This window comes from Montipora foliosa, chromosome 14 (genome assembly GCF_036669935.1).
Source record: "Montipora foliosa isolate CH-2021 chromosome 14, ASM3666993v2, whole genome shotgun sequence".
Classification (NCBI taxonomy): domain Eukaryota; kingdom Metazoa; phylum Cnidaria; class Anthozoa; order Scleractinia; family Acroporidae; genus Montipora; species Montipora foliosa.
Genome location: NC_090882.1, coordinates 9,492,587 through 9,509,044, shown reverse-complemented (window position 1 = coordinate 9,509,044; position 16,458 = coordinate 9,492,587). Strand labels below are relative to the sequence as shown.

Genomic DNA, 16,458 nt, shown 5'->3' with positions numbered 1-16,458 from the left:
TTCTCTTGTGGAAATCGATCTTTGGAAGAATATTCCACTGTACCTGCAATATCTGCTGTCTGAGGAATGCTTAAAATGACATCTGTAACTAAACATCATCATATGAGTACATACTCGAGCTTGTTTTTGTTTGCTGTCTGAACATTTTTAAAAGTAACTGATTTATTTTAACTGTGTTTCATTCATATGTTCAATTAACATTTAGATTTACATAGTTTATTTTCGTTCTTTATAAGCTTACATTTTGGTTCCCCAGTTTTGTTATTTGAACTTAATTACATTTATATTGAGCTAGTATAATTACAGAGGAGATTATTGAAAATTCTCTGCCCTGATAGATTGCAGTAGAGGTGATTTTTACGTGATAATCATCGAAGCGGTTTTTTCAAAGTGACAAGCGAAGAAAATAATTGTTCCTTTTTTTCAAATCATCAACTTTTGCTATATACCTAGAGTTTCACTCAACAAAAGAAGCACTGTGATTGGTTGATTCCCCGTAACGTACCCTGGTCGAATTCAAATGTATCCCGACCGGGATACAATTCCGCAGTTGCTGCCCGCTGCGGATGTTTTGCTGTGATTGTTGAAGGAAAAGTCTAAAGAAATAACAAAGCATTTGCCGCACAGTCCCTCAGGCAACTAGTTAGTTTTGTTTTCTCCAGAACTGGAGATTATGTTCGGAATTATTCGCTGTCACAACTACTGTTTGGCCCTCAACCATCTTATTATTTTAGGTAAATATTTCTTGTATGTTAACGCTTTAAATACCATAAAGTACAATTTCGATGATTTTGCCTCACTTGTGCGCGAAAAAATTAATATAGAAAAATATATTGCAGCCAGTTGTAATAAGGAGAAAGAATTTAGGAACAAATGGAAATGTTTTCTGTCCTTATAAAATTACATTGTGTCCTTCTACTTCTCAGCTTCTGTATTTTGATTTTCTTGCTATCTATTTATTTAACAACCTATTAAATCCTAGAAAGCCAATACCCTACATAGTGAAAGTAACAAACAAAATTCTTATTAGAGACTCGAACAATTAAAATGTAAACAATTACGTTGTAAACAGATCAACTATAATTCCATTTGACTAGTGTTATGGTATTGTAATATGTATCGTATGTAGTGCAAGTTTCCCTCGAGTCCTGATGTTTCCCGCGGGACCATACATTAAGTGTATAATGTAATTATACTAAAACAATTATTCACCTTAGACTCGGTGAAAATTTTGTTAAATATATGCATCTCTTTTAAAAAATTGAATGTCGCAATTTAAAATGAATGGCTGCGAGGAAAAAAAAGTTGAGTTGGACGTTTTTTTTTACCTCGGAGGAAAACCGGAAGTGAATATTTCGAATAATTTAATCTCTCCCAGATTTTTAAACTAATCATCTCCGATGGAGAAAAGATTGGCGATATAAGCGTGGTAGTATCAAGAAAAGTTAAATAGGAAAACAGCTCAATTCCGATCGCCATTCATGCCTCAAAAACGTTTCGTGCTTTTAATATTAAGCGCTCTAACATCAACTTCCACTTCTAGCCCTTGCGCAATGTCTCTAGCTCGAACCCTCTCGGGGTCCTGAAGTAACTTTGAAGAAAGTGTTGCTTTTGTAATTTCATCTGAAAATGGTACGTTAGACTTCAATTCTCGGACAAGCGCGCACTGGATCTTTTCGCGAGGCCGTGGCGCTTGGTTCAACCGAGAAGTGAAGAGCCTGGGGCAAACATTGCTCTGACTTCCAAAACAACAATGGCTGATGAGGAATCTTTGGAATCACTCACTCAGGTCTCTAACAGGCGAGTGTTAGTCAATGTTTCTCGAATCATGTTGGTTTGACAATTCTGGTTCCGAATTGTTTCCATTGTTATGGGAAAATATGACAGAAAACTTTGGTGGGACTTCATTTGCTGTCTCAAGAAATCTCTTCATCTGAATCATTGATTGTATACAGTACGTAACCTGACATTTAAAAGACAATATCATTGGGACTTCATCTTTTTATTGTAGTGAACTTACATCTTCTGAACCGCAAGAAATCTGGAATTTTGTCAATGACAAGGTGTGTAAAAAGATATCAAGGCGCAAACTGAGTTGCAAATCAGAATTTTATGAATGTGCTCATTTGACGCATAAATTTGTGATAATTATATATTTTCCTCTTTCTTATTAAATTAATGTAACGAGCTGATATATGCTTATATGCAGCAGCTTTCGATTAGGACGTATTTTCTTTCTGTGTTGTTGACAGTCTGTTCCTTGTTCTTTAGCTTTCTAGTTAATTAGTACCTGGCATCGAATGTTTACGGATTGAACATGCTTCGAGAATCAGGTTCCTAACGGTTTAGTATCAATGTCGGAGAATTTTTGGAAAACTTTAATTGCCCTAAGCATTAGAGTCGTCGTTTAATGCTTCCTTACTAAGCTTAAATAAATTGACTCCATAAGCAAACCAGTCGTATAAAACTACAAATCAGATTGTTGGAGTGTCAGGGAGGAATTTTGTAGGAGCGATATGGGTGGGTGTATAGGGATGAATCAGAATGTACAGGGTGGAGGAGGACGTGGGGATTGTGGGTACCCTTGAGAGGCTATCAGTTTTTATTATGAAAAATTGATTTCCAGTAAAATTATTTTGTCAGTTTCCTGGGAAATTGAATATATTATATGATGATAGTGATGGTTATCGTGATGAGGATGTCAGTGATGATAATAGTAATTATTATACATTGGTGTCACCAGCTCGATTTTGATTGGCTATAAGCACGCAGCTAATTCTTGCTTGCTCTGTTTCTCTTATGTCATACCTACAAACAATAGATTTTATATATGTAGAATTGACGTCATATCTACAGACAATAGTTTTATGCATGCAGAAGTGACGTCACCTAACACACTAACCAGCAGTTTGATCAGTTTTGTCATGGTGGAGCTCAGCTCAGGAATATGCATAATAAAACAATTATTGAATTCGGTTTTCGCATGTTAGCGATAATTATCAAGGCCTCAGTTTGTGTTATCCGCCTCAGCCTTCGGCTTCAGCTGATAACACAAACTTTGGCCTTGATAATTATTGCTAACATGCTCAACCTCATCCAATAATAATTGTTAACTCTCATTAAAAACCCTTTGAGGCCCAAACCGGTCTAACCCATAAGTAGTATTTTACTCTGTCTGATACCAGATGACTTTACTCGTCAATGGGGAACCCCAAGAAGTCAATAGGTTGATCACTCACTGAAAAACTGTCCCCATGAAATAATTATCCAATTATCCCTTTAACACACAAACCGGCCTGAACCGGCCAGACTTGGTATTTTACTCTGTCTGTCTTTTGGGGTGGGAGAGGGGGGGGGGGGGGGGGGAGCTTTATAGAGAGGAGGGGCTTATTTACGGTAAAAAGGGGACATTACTAAACAGCGAAACAAAGCACCAAAACACCATGTATGACCCCATCATACATTGAATACTAACTGACAAAGGTTAGTCTTAATCTGAATCCTAATCTTAATCCCAATGAAGTGAGCGATAACGTCTTAGGCCTGATTAGGCCTAAAACAATATTTAATCTCAAATCCAACCTTTGTTGGTTAGTATTCAATGTATGGTACGGTCATACATGGTGTTTTAGCGTTTCGTTTCGCTGTTTTGGTGAGTCGGTGTTTCGCTGTTTCATGGTTTAGTAATGCCCGTAACAAGAGGCTTTTTAGAGAGGGGAGGGCTTAATAGAGGATTTACGGCAAGAACACAGTATGGTATGGATTTCCGGTATGATGATGAAAATCCTGATCATTATGAGAACTATGACACCTTTGGTGGCAAGGATGACATGTATCCATCATTTCAGTGTCATCTTCCTATCAACGCCCATACACGATAATGTTATTAGTTTATATCATTACTTTTGTTGGTTAAAATGCTGTGGGTTGCACCTATTACTATAATTGGCTAATTTTCCGATGTCGATAAGAGTCTAGACAATGCTGTATGCAACATGCTCGCGTCAATTTGTCACGCAATGTAATAGCCAATCAGGAATGCCCATTTTGGGAAATAAACCAATCATATTGCGAGAAAGTTACGCCTCGAGAGTCCACAACATTTTTACCACTGTGATGATGAATAGTATCGTTGTAGGTAAGTCAGTACAAACAACGTTGAACCACTTTCGATTTGTTAATTTACCCAGCAAAATGAGTATGACAGTTTCACTTTAAGTTGAGCAAGAAAAGCATGAATGATAGTTTCCCATTGTGTGACTTCTGAATCAGTGCTTTCTTTCTTTTCAGGGATGTTCAGCTTCCAAAATCAGCCCCGGAATTACTGACAAACTCTTCAGATCATTGGAATCTAGAGAATTATCCAATCTTCACACACAAAATGACTTGTCAAAAAAACTTGATGATGCAATTTACAGAGGGGATCAGAGTTATGAACTTGCTGTGACAAGTCTAATAAAAATCATACATCTTATTCACCATGCAGATTTGAAAAACCAACATCAGGTTTGTAAGTTTGATCTTAATTGATTTTATTGAAGCAATAAATTAGTAAACTTTGATAAGAAAAACAAGCATGGATTGCTCCATAGCTGTGAAAATTTGCGTTAAAAGACTGACAAAAGAGGCGTAAATTGTTCAACCTCGCTCTGAAAGAAAGAAACTTAAGGGTCTGTGATTGCTTGATTTAAACTACAACTGTGAATGTGATTGGCTTATTGAACTGTCTGATAACAATTTGGCAAGTGAATTAGTGGAAAATTGGAGTTTTTTAAACCAATCACAATCGAGCAAATTGTAATTTTGATGATTAAGTGGACTATTCTTCACAATGAGTGAATCAAAATCTGACAAGCAACCATTCATGAGATACAGTGCTGTACTGGTAGTTTGGTTAACTTTGAACTATTAGGAAGGATGTCACACAAATTGACATTAATTTTTTGAATACACGAAATAGTGAAGTGATCCTTCTATACTTTGAGGTCAGTGAAGCTACGTTGCAGGGCTTAAGGCTGAATCACAGTTTGTTTTAAATAGCTTAAACTGGGATTCAGAGGTTTTAAAATGCCATGATGAAACTTTTCAGCTTTAATCATGACCTTTTTAAAAATATAAGCTAGGAGAACAGTGAAACTTCTATTTAAGTATTTCTAAATAAACCTCTGTATAATTATCAATGTCTTGGTGTAGGTATTATGAAAATCTTTCCCCTACATGTATCAAAGTTAACCCGCTTTGCGGAGGTCTACATGGATCTCCTCGATGTTGTCACACATGAGTGACGTGACGTCAGTGCAACATCACGTCCACTCTACCACCATTGGACAGGCGTTAAAATATTACATTCAAACTGGTTATAGTAGGTTTGAAACAGGTTCTTAGTCTAAGAGTTAAATGATCATTTTGTCCAAAATTCTGGACAACATTGAGGAAATCCATGCAGCGGTTTCCTTTCCTCAGAAGATAGAGAAACCAAGGAAATCTTTGCCAACAGGGCATGTTAATTAAAATCTGTACATAAAGAACTTTTATACAAAGAAATCTCAATTTCTCAATACCTTTGTACTTGGTTAATTTGAGGCTTCATGAAATAAAGAACGGTTCATTTGCCAGCTGAACATTAGTTTGTACTTGAAATTACAAAATAATTAGCCTGAGGATAGTACGCGCACTCTCATTGGTCAATCACCGTGTCTTATAGATGAGAGTATGGAAACACGGCTGTGACATCACATGAATTTTGATTGGTTTTGTAGTCAGACGTGCATTTTGATTGGCTGGTAGGAAATAATAAAACCAGCATTTTCCTTCATTTGTTGAATTGTCTTTAAGAAATATTTTATAAAAACAATAGAGGACTTTTTTCCGTGTTTCCATAGCCATAACTGTCTTGAATTCTCCCAGCTCCCCCTTGTGTGTAGATGAGGCTATGGAAGCACGGAAAACGCCCTTTATTGCTTAAATTAAAGGGACAGTGTGCTCTTACTGTTCTGACCATAATATTTTGGACAGAAATGTCCCTTTCCACAGTGGTCGAATTTAGCGTTTGTCTGAATATCTGAGATGACCAGAAATTTTTTGGACGAACAAAGGGAGGTAATAAGAGATCTCTTGTTTTTGTCCACCAACATGGCTGTGATGTTGTGATGTGAAACCACTTATAGGCCTGTTATTGGTCGTATAATTTAATTTTTATGTGTGAGAAAAATCGTAATAATATCATATAACCTTTAAAAAAGTTCAGGTTGGTAGCAAACAATTTACTTGGAGTAAATCAGTCAGTCCTTCATCAAACTGGGTTCTTTGATGCAAGCTACTCTGTTTATGTTTTAGTGCCTTGTAGATACACCTTCATTGCTGAAACGATTCTTGGATGTCATACGTCTTGGGTATTGTTCTAAACTTTCTTTTACCTCATTAATTATTGGTAACACACGAACCCACCAAATTGACTGCTCCCTGAGTGGCTTAATAGCTCGACAGTTGGTATTTAGAGCATTGCACCAGAAACACAGAGGTCATGGACCCATTCGAACCTTGTTGGAACCACAGTCTGAAGTTACTTTGTTTTAATACTTATTGCAGATCTATTTGAAATTGTTTTAAGGTGCATCATCGATGATTTTTTGCGAAATGGCAGACAAATATTTTTATGCTCGTAAAAATCATTAATTAATAATATAATTGTTCTTGAATATGTTATCTTTCAAGGGAAACAGGCAGTCATTCTTCAGTTCACTTTAAGCAGACTTTGTGCTTGCTTGGTTAGTACTCGTTAACTTCAATTTCTTGGGCTTTTGGAAGTGTTATCAGAGAGCAGGGTTCTCAATAGAATTTTGAACAGCCGATTGTACATTGGAGGTTATTTTCAACTGTAACACTGAAGTACATGGCCAAAGATGTACATGTTAAAGTACTAGGGGGTCCAGGGGCATGCTCCCCCAGGAAATTTTTTTCATCAAGAGGCTTGGAATATTATGTTTTCCCTCCTTCTAAGGGTAATAATCTGTTATTTTTTCCAAACAATTTTCTATGGTACTTACATTTTACATTGAGAGAAAGCAAAAAATCCCTGGTTGGTTTCGTGACATTCATGGCCATGTCTGGAACATGACATCTGTGAGTGGTCTGGGCTAAAATGTTTTGAATTCAATATGGTGTTTATGTTTTGCATTTGTGATAGAAGCCCTTCAAATAAAATCAGGGCTCGATATTGTGACCAATATAGTCACATTTGCGAATATATTTTTTCCCTTTGATACTTGTATATAAATATCTAGAGAAGTCCCAAATTCTTGTTTTTATCTTCGCTCTTTCAAACCAAAAGGGTTAGCAAGTGCCACTTTGCTGCTACTTTTGCTAAAAATTAATAAGGAAATAATTACAAAATTATTTTGTTTGTCTCTGTCAGTGAATTTTCTTTCTCCAGTTGTGACTGGATTTTTTGTTTATTGTGTTCCCCAAAAATGATTGCTAGGCGACAAGGAAAATTGCAAAAGCAACTAGGGTTAAAAACTTTACAGATTTATTTTCTCCAAAAGTCGTTCTTTTTATATTTGTAATTATATTGATTGATTTACTGATCAAGGAGCTTTTGCAGCTGTAACACCTACTGGTGACACCCTTGACAGGACTTGTTTTGGGTTCTATTGAGAACCCTGCATTGCCAGAGAGTATCTCACTGTATGCTGTTAAAGATCAAAAATAATTAATGTAAAATATTATCATGATCGATTAACATGCTAGGCTGCATGGTGCTATGAATTCAAAATATTCAACTTTTTCTTATCATGCAGATGCCATTCCTAAGATCTTGGATTGCAATGATTCAGCAGTGCTCCAAGTAAGTCACCATTGTGGCGCTTGAATAAAGTTTATATCTAAATGTTAAGCGTTTGATTATACAGGAAGTGGGCTTTAGCTTGAAATCAAGCTACAGTCTCAGTCACAAATGTTGTAACACAGACAGAAATTTGCCCCCTCTCTCCCTTCAATGTTGATGGGGTGCAGAGATGGCGCAGTGGTGAGAGCACTCGCCTTCCACCAATAGAGCACGGGTTCGATTCCCAGACTCGGTGTCATACATCTACATGTACTGTATGTGGGTTGAGTTTGTTGGTTCTCTACTCTGCACCAAGAGGTTTTCTCTGGGTACTCCGGTTTCCCCTCTCCTTAAAGTGCACCTAACCCCAAAATATTTTTTTCGCTAAAATGAATCTTTGCACCTGTTCGAAACGCATTGCCACCATCTTTTCCTTTTTCTAACAAATCCTGCCATTTTATAGGCTTTGAAAGTTGCGAAAATCCAAGCATTTTTTGTTCACGACCGAGTCAGGTTGTACACACTCCATTTTTAATCCAAAAGAAACATCTTAGACAAACCAGAGGCAACAAAGTGTGGCAGAGTTGATCCTGCCGGTTTGAGCCCAATTTGAAATGCTGCAATGGCCTACAAATCCATGCTTCTCGATTGAGGTGGAGGGGGGGGGGGGGGGTGGGGTTGGGGGTTAAGCTTACCAATGACAACCATTCCCTCTGCAATATTTTGATAATGATAATAAACTTTATTTAAGTGTCTAGACTTCTACTGCCCAATTTGAACTGCTGCAATGGCCTGCAAATCCATGCTCCTTGCTTGATTTTTGGGGGGGGGGGGGGTGCTTTTGAAAAGAGGGGAAAACTGGTCTGGAGTAGTGTACCTGGAGAAACACCACTTGGAGCAGAGTAGAGAAACAACAAACTCAATTAACCCACATAAACATACATGAATGATGCCGAATCTAGGAATTGAACCAGGGCCATGTCATTGGTGGGAAGTAATAATTCACTTGAAGATTGTGGTTTGTTCAATTTTGTTTTCAGGCTGTGTTTGTTGGAATTGGATGTTTTCCAGCTTTGGTTTCTGTGCTGGATTTCAAGGTCAGTTGTCAATAATTAAATGCCTGGATAGAAAGCTGACATATCACAGGATCATTTCATAAATCAAAGAGGGACTGTTCCTGTAAACAAATTGATCCTTTACACAATAAGGGTAAATAGTAATACATGTAGTATTAAAGATGTATGGGCAGTTTGGAACTTTATAATATGAATTCCCTTGATGGATCCTATGAGGCCATCCAACATGTAAATGAGCATCATTTTGGTCATCAGAAAGTGTTCTCCAAGTGACATAAACCCATTGACTCCCAGGGGGAAGTCTGGCTGGCTTAGGCCGGTTTGGGCGTTGAAGGGTTAAAAGGACATAGTTTTTCAGTGAGTGATCATAATTATATAAACAAAAAATGAAAATAAATAAAAAGGAAGCAAAACAAGAGTTTAAATTGCTGGAAGCAGCACAACAGTGGGCAAAGGAGAGTCCTTGCTATGTTGCACCTGGGATTGATTTCCAGGTTCTGATGTTGTCCATGCCATACAGATTTAGTTCCTGATTTAGTGAACGCTTAAATGAGGCTTGGGAGATGTGACTTGGGCGTAACTCAGCAGGTAGAACATTCCATGTGCGGCATGCATGTATGAAAAAAGAGCGTTGATAAGTAATGTCCTACTTCACCTCGGAATAATAAGTAATAGCACTATTGGGAGTGAAAGGGTTTATCATCTAGTGAGGTGCGGGATTGCGGAAAAAAATAATACGGTTAATCGGTTTTTGAAGGAACACCAGGTATCTTACAATGCACTCGTTTTTTAATGAGATGGAAATGAGATTTAAGGTGCTTTTTTGCAATCCTGCACCTTTAAGTGGATTAATCATGATGATGGTAATATATATTAAGCATATTTTACAAAATATCTTAGCTTTATTTTTCATTTATTTAAAACTATGTAGTCACAATGACTTAGGCTTTATTTACATGAGAAAAATCTGAGTGCAGCTATAGCCTTTGTCAAATCCATGATTTTCTTACATGTATTTCTCATTTGGGTACTGGACCACTGTAACAGTTGTTCAGGAGATCCTTGGGAATATTGGTCATCTAAATAGGTTTACGATGTAGTACAGTCAAGTGAAGCTATGATCCTTGCAGCTATGAATCCAATTTTAGCAATTGCGAAAAATTCAGGGCTTCAAAGTGGTTTGAACCATGACCTTGCAATGACAGTGCGATGCTCTAACCAACTGAACTCTGTCTAGTCACTGATGTAGGGAGCTGGTCATTTGTGGGTTTGAATGTTCCTGTGATTTCATATATCCTTTTGTTCATTGATTCATTCATCACAGGAACATTTAAACCCACAAATGACCAGCTCCCAACATCAGTGGCTTCATAGCTCAGTTGGTTAGAATGTTGCACTGGCAGATTGCAAGGTCATGGGTTCAAACTCTGTTGAAGTCCTGAATTTTTCAGGCTTCTCTACGCAATTGCTAAAACTGCTTTCATAACTGGGAGGATGATAACTTCACTTGATTTCAAATCTGCATATATTCATTTCATTTTATATCATTTTGTTTACGTGAAGTTTACAGTGTTACAATTTAGCCAACTTTTACATTTATGCATAAACTAATAAGATGGTTGGCATATTTGTAGTTGCTCAGGACAGGAACGTTTAGGCTTGCCTTTTCTCTATAATTTATTCTCACTTGCTTTTAGTGTCTAGATGATGATGAACAAAACAAGTTGTATCACTGTGTTGTGGGAGGCATTAAGAGGCTCACCCATTCATCTTCAGCTGCCAAGGTTTTTAATAAATTTTATGTACCACTTCTAATATCTTTTTCATAGCGCAATGTAAGCTTGCTATGATTGGCCTCTTAACCCATTGACTCCCAGGGGTTCCCTATTGACAAGTCAAATTGTCTAGCGTTAACCCTACTGAACCCCAACTCCAACAGCGGTTGGAGCTGTTGGAAAGATAAGGACTATAAAACGTAAAATCTGTGGGGCATTAAAGACCCCACACACTATTTTATAAGAGCAGGGAATGGAATTCTCGTTGTTGTGGTCTGGCCTGAATGTGTCCCTAATTGCATGCTGGCACCATAAAGTGCAAGAACTCCTAATGTAAATACGTTTTGTAAAGATTGTGATTATAATGAATTTATTGAGAACAAAATAATTTGAAATGACTGCCTTGCATTGTTTGACACAGGAAGTCTTCAAACACAGTGTTGGCTTTGAAAAGTTTTGCAGTTATCTCCAAAGACTTGAATCCCCATTGGAAGACTTCATACAGCTTCTTTTTGATTGGGTAGGTACTCCACTTGAAGAAAGGGATTCCAGGATTTAGTTGTTTATTCTGTGCTCTTTGTGACCATTTTATTGCTACTTCAGCAATTTTTTTTCACCTTATGTTAAATAAGACATTGCTTGGGTTGACATGTAAAACATATATTTTGTAAGGTAATAAATGATCTTAATGTGTGACATCTTGAACTGCTTGAAATTCTTGACAATTTAAGCAATTGTCTCGTGTGCACTGTGTACATGTAGACAACTGAAAATTTCAGCCCATGACGTCTGCGATGCCGCTGCAACGCTCTACCAACTGAGCTATGAAGACCCACAGTTGGGAGCAGCTCAATAGCCCTTATCAGAGTTATCGGTGGCTTTGCCACATAAACTAGGCTAAGGGGTTATTTTGAATTACATTGACCCTTAATCCTCTTTTGTAATACATGATTGTACATGTAGTTTTAAACAAAAGAAAATGTGCCTGCCGGCTCAACTACAATAAGGTCCATTGGTTGGACTTGTGCATTCTGTGAAAGAACTTGATCAAAGTAATGTGAATATAAGTGCGGACTGTAGACAAAAGTCAGAAATGATCCTCGAACTTTTCTTCAATTTAAGCAATTGTCTCTTATAGACACCTGAAAAATTCAGGTGGCTCCAACGGGATACGAACCCATGGCCTCTGCGATGCCAGTTCAACGCTCTACCAACTGAGCTACATTGTATGAAGCCACTTAGTTGGGAGCAGGTCAATTTGTTGGACTCGTGTGTTCCCGTGAAAGGACACAAATATATGCATTTCTTTGAAGCAATAGTCTTGTCCGATTTGAGACATGATGTTTACCTTTCAGCTCTTAGTGCTGAGGAGATAAGTAAGTGAGGTTGTTAAAGTCATGCAATCCAGAAGATTGTCTAAACGGCTGCATGCAGTGTTCCCTTGAAAACACATTAATTGTGGTTTTGGTTTATTTGCTTCACGCAAGCTGCATTAAAGGTCCGCCTTCAACAGACAGGCGTTTTTGATCGTTTGCTTTTGTATTGAAAAGTTCGTATTACTCATCGCAGCGATCTGATTGGATGAATTTCAGCTTTGGCAGGACTTTTGTATTTGAAAATTGTTCCACGCATGCAATGCCTGTAGGATGGGCGAGAGCCTTTAATTATTATTATTATTAACCTAATTGGGTTTAAATGGTACTAAATAGCATTTATTACATTTTGCCTCCTTTTCCTATTCCTAGGCAGTTGAAGGGGATTACAGTGAAGGAAACAAAGTTATCAACAATGTTGACGTCATTTTGCTTATTTTAGATTGGCTGCCGTCTTTAACAGTTGACACGAAAAGGTTAGAAATTGAGTTCCAATCCTACTGTTTGTATTTATTAAGCGGTTGTCAGAAAAGTAAAAATTATCAATTTAGTTGAGCATCGCTCTGCTTGATGGTGATTGACTAGAAAAATCTGGTGCTTATTATTATTAGTCAATCATTGGCAGGACTAAGCTGTGAGCAATGTAATATAGCGCTGTGAGTTGGACTAAGCTGTGAGCAATGTAATATAGTGCAGGTCCCGGATGTACAGTTGTGTTCACTTTCCCCTTCATTTGGTTTCTTCTTCTTCTTCTTCTTCTTCTTCTTCTTCTTCTTCTTCTTCTTCTTCTTCTTCTTCTTCTTCTTCATTCTAGCAAACAAAGGGTCTCGGCTTTTTGAGAAAGTTTCAGACCAAGATTAAGTTCGGTTTTGCAAAGATATGTCATTGAATTGCAGTAAAAAAAACATCGACAACATGAGTTTAGAATCTCTAGTGACTACCAGACATATCAAAGCATTTATCATTTTATGAGGTTTTTGCACAGTGTAATGCACATGTAGTACGTGCAAGTCCCTGATGTGTATTTGTGCTCCTGCTTTTCCTCGCATTTGGTTCCTTCGTCTTGTTGTTTATTCTAGCAAACAGGAATGTGTCAGCTATTCGAGAAGGTTTCAGAGCAAGATTGAGTTGCGTTTTCCAAAGATATGTCATCAAAATGCAGCGAAAAACAACATGATTGTGGCTACCACAGTATAGAGACACCAAAACATTATCGTTTTATGAGCTTTCTGTAGGTTGTAAAGTTGTACTTTAATTTATGGACACATGGAATAGAAGTTAGAAATCCGGGTTCAAACCCTGTCATGAAGTCCTGAGTTTTCAGGCTTGTCGACGCAATTAGTTAAATTGCGTTCGTTTCATATCTCATTTCATTCATTGGTTCATTCATCACGGGAACATAAGAACCCACAAATGACCACCTCCCAACATCAGTGGCTGCTAGGATCATAGCTTAATCAGTTGATTTACCGGTATTATCCTTGTTGCTTCAAATTGCCAGACATAAGTTGTTTTTAATCGTCTCGTCACGTATTCCTATTCCACAATAAGATCAATCGAAGCACCCCTAGTTTGCTCGGTTATGTCCTTCAAAGGACAACGTTTATTACATCAACCGAGTTGAAAAACCCATTTCTGTTTTTTAATTGCAGTTATGTAACAGAATGTATCCGACGTTTATGCCGATACTCTGTGCCTAATGCCATGCTGTGCAGCACAAGTGGCGTGTTTAGCAAAGTTGTAATGCTTCTAGAGTCCAACATGGAGAACATTGATAAAGACTGGGCAGGTTTGTTTGTTTGTTTGTTTGTGCAGCGCTTGAATATTCTTCATTTGGGTCAGGTGTTTCTTCTCTAAACAGACTTCACGATTAACCAAGAGAATAAGAATGCACTTTGAATTGAAGAAAAGGAGTCTGTGTTGGTTAGCTCTTAGTGACTTTTTTTATTTTTATTAGCTTTATTGGGTACCTACGTACTCATCTTATAATATATAACATAAATTCACAATAACACTATACATGAAACAACGAAAAGAAAAAAAAAGAAGCAAAACCCAAAAAGGACAAGTTCAATGGGACTAACGTCCCATGCGAGGTACCGCCACTAGATTAAGACCTAAGTTTAATACAATAAAATGAAGACTCAAACATTCCTTTAAAAAAAATTAGAGTGACATGGGCACGTAGGGACTAGCGTCCGCTTGCAGAGGTAATAGGCCATTTCCCAGTTCATGTCTACCTCTTCTTCAAAGTGAGTCTAAGTGCGAAGTTTTTGTGATGGTAATTAGTTCTACTTTACATATGAATAAAAACTAATTTTCATAAGAAAAACTTCGCATTTAGACTCGCTTTGAAGAGGAGGCAGACATGAAGTCGGAAATGGCCTGTTAATTTCATATGCTCGTGGCAGGTGAGAGCACATTAATTTACGGACAAAAAGTTGAAAGGCAGACGCACTGCCAGGAGCTATTTTAAGTGAAAAAGGGGACGTTCATCCCTGGGGCCCGTTTCTCGAAAGTCCCGAAACTTTACTGGTCAATTTCGGGTGTCACAATTTCTTCTGTATCTCAAGAACGGAGAGGGTTTCAGTCGTCAAACTTCAGGGACATTTTTCTTTAAGTTGGCTTGAAAACATGTAAAAAGATCGGCTTTCCAAAGTAAGCGGTTAGCAGTTTCACTAAGGGCTTTTCGGGCGCGAAAAGTTTTCGGGACATTCGAGAAACGGGCCCCTGGAGCAGCCACGATTGACGAGTAAAATCGTCTGGCGTTAGGCAGAGTCAAATCTGTTAAACTCACTCTCAGAAAGTGCCCCTGTGATAAACCACTTCCTTTTTTTGTTCAGATTTTGAAAGTGTGTTTTCTTAACACCTGATTGGCAAAATGTTGAGCTTTGTTTTTTATGTAAAGACCGTTTACTTTGAGTGTAAGTTTTGGATTTCACAGTCCGCCATTACTCACGTTCAAAACTGACCGATTGGACCTCAGAGGCTTCTTGCGGCGTACACACACATCGCATTCTTAAACTAGTGAGCCTTTGACGTCATTTTGTGATTGATCCGGCTCTCTCAAAATCTTAAAGTTGGTAATGGCGGACCATTAAATAGGAAAATTCCAGTTAAAATAAACAGGTGTCTTTTTTAAACCAAGGCTTAAAACATTTAGTCGCTTAGTGTTTATTTAACGTTGAAATCCAACGAAAAATAAGAATTGATTTTTTTGGTCACGGGGGCACTTTAAAGTGCCCATAACCTAATTTTTCTCACTTAGTCATCTGAATCTACACATATCTCATAGACATTTCGCGATTTTCCCAAATCATTTTCAAATCGCGATTTGAAAATGAAATTAGAAAACGTTCAAATTTGCCGCCATTTTGGCTCACCATTCGCCTTAGTCTTCTATCGATTCTTCCCGATCACAATACTGCTGTGACGTAGATTAAGGAACAAGTGACTTCAAGTGAAAAAGGAATAGCGATGTAAACAGTATAGTAAGGAACACCCTACTAGCAGAGCCTTTCTTTTGCTTGCTCGATTTAGGCGTTCTCGAGAAAGGCTCTCCATGAATCGAGTAAGATCTTTATTGAATATGCGCTGCATGTTGCCAGGACGCAGTCTCGAACCCAAGCCTAATATGCCAGATCTCGCCGCCATCTTGGTTTTTCATGGTACAGCAGGCTCAATTATAACCATCGGTTTTGTCACTAAATTGACGCTCGCACTGGAAAAACCGGTTTGACGAGAGAAAACAAGATTGACTAGTCCACTGAGAAGTTCGGGCTGCGGCGGCTTCAGAGAGTTGACGCGATTCGGGCAGAGCCTCCTTTTCTCCTCCTCAGAAGCCCGGTAAAACTTCTTCACTGTGCTAGATTCACTTCAAAGAGTATGAATTTCAGTATTGTATGGACAGCAAAACGAAAAGATCGTTGAAGGCGGATGAGATTCGCTTACAGGAACAGACATAAGCGTTGACTTTAATTCCCTCGCGAGACCTAGCTTCCTTATCCTCTTGTTCTTTTCTGTAATTTTGTAGCCATTCCTCATCTGCTTATGGTTCTTCCACGTAGGGTTCCGTGTAGTTCTGGGTTTCAGTGCTAGCGCTGGCTGACTCGTCGAGACCGGCAACTGCTCGCCTCAAATTCTTTTTTTTAAATCGCCAGTTTATTCACTTCCAGATTCAGAGGCACTTTCCTTGATGATAAATATAGGCATGACTGATTTTTTTGTTTACTGAAAAATACCAAAAACGATACCTTGGCGTTGATTAGTAAGAAAAGATAAGACCCACGCCAACAAGCATTCCTTAATCTACGTCACAGCGAGCCCGTGAGGTCCTGACCAGCGGAAGCCCGGGTGTACCAAATAAAAGTAGGATTGAAAAAATCGTAGAAAATTCGCCTCTCGCTGGA

The 16,458-nt window shown here is 38.1% G+C and overlaps 1 protein-coding gene across 1 annotated transcript in view; it reads left to right on the top strand.

Annotated features, from left to right (window-relative positions):
* The first annotated feature begins 1,739 nt into the window (after positions 1 to 1,739).
* LOC137985674 (neurobeachin-like protein 1) overlaps positions 1,740 to 16,458 on the top strand; it is a 51,395-nt gene continuing 36,676 nt past the window's right edge. Inside the window, exons 1-11 of the mRNA XM_068833333.1 lie at positions 1,740 to 1,800; positions 2,012 to 2,063; positions 4,291 to 4,506; positions 6,337 to 6,392; positions 6,715 to 6,767; positions 7,800 to 7,846; positions 8,866 to 8,922; positions 10,599 to 10,685; positions 11,098 to 11,196; positions 12,422 to 12,525; positions 13,702 to 13,838. Coding sequence (XP_068689434.1) covers positions 1,754 to 1,800; positions 2,012 to 2,063; positions 4,291 to 4,506; positions 6,337 to 6,392; positions 6,715 to 6,767; positions 7,800 to 7,846; positions 8,866 to 8,922; positions 10,599 to 10,685; positions 11,098 to 11,196; positions 12,422 to 12,525; positions 13,702 to 13,838 — 955 coding nt within the window. The 5' untranslated portion in view covers positions 1,740 to 1,753. The remainder of the gene's footprint in view (positions 1,801 to 2,011; positions 2,064 to 4,290; positions 4,507 to 6,336; positions 6,393 to 6,714; positions 6,768 to 7,799; positions 7,847 to 8,865; positions 8,923 to 10,598; positions 10,686 to 11,097; positions 11,197 to 12,421; positions 12,526 to 13,701; positions 13,839 to 16,458) is intronic.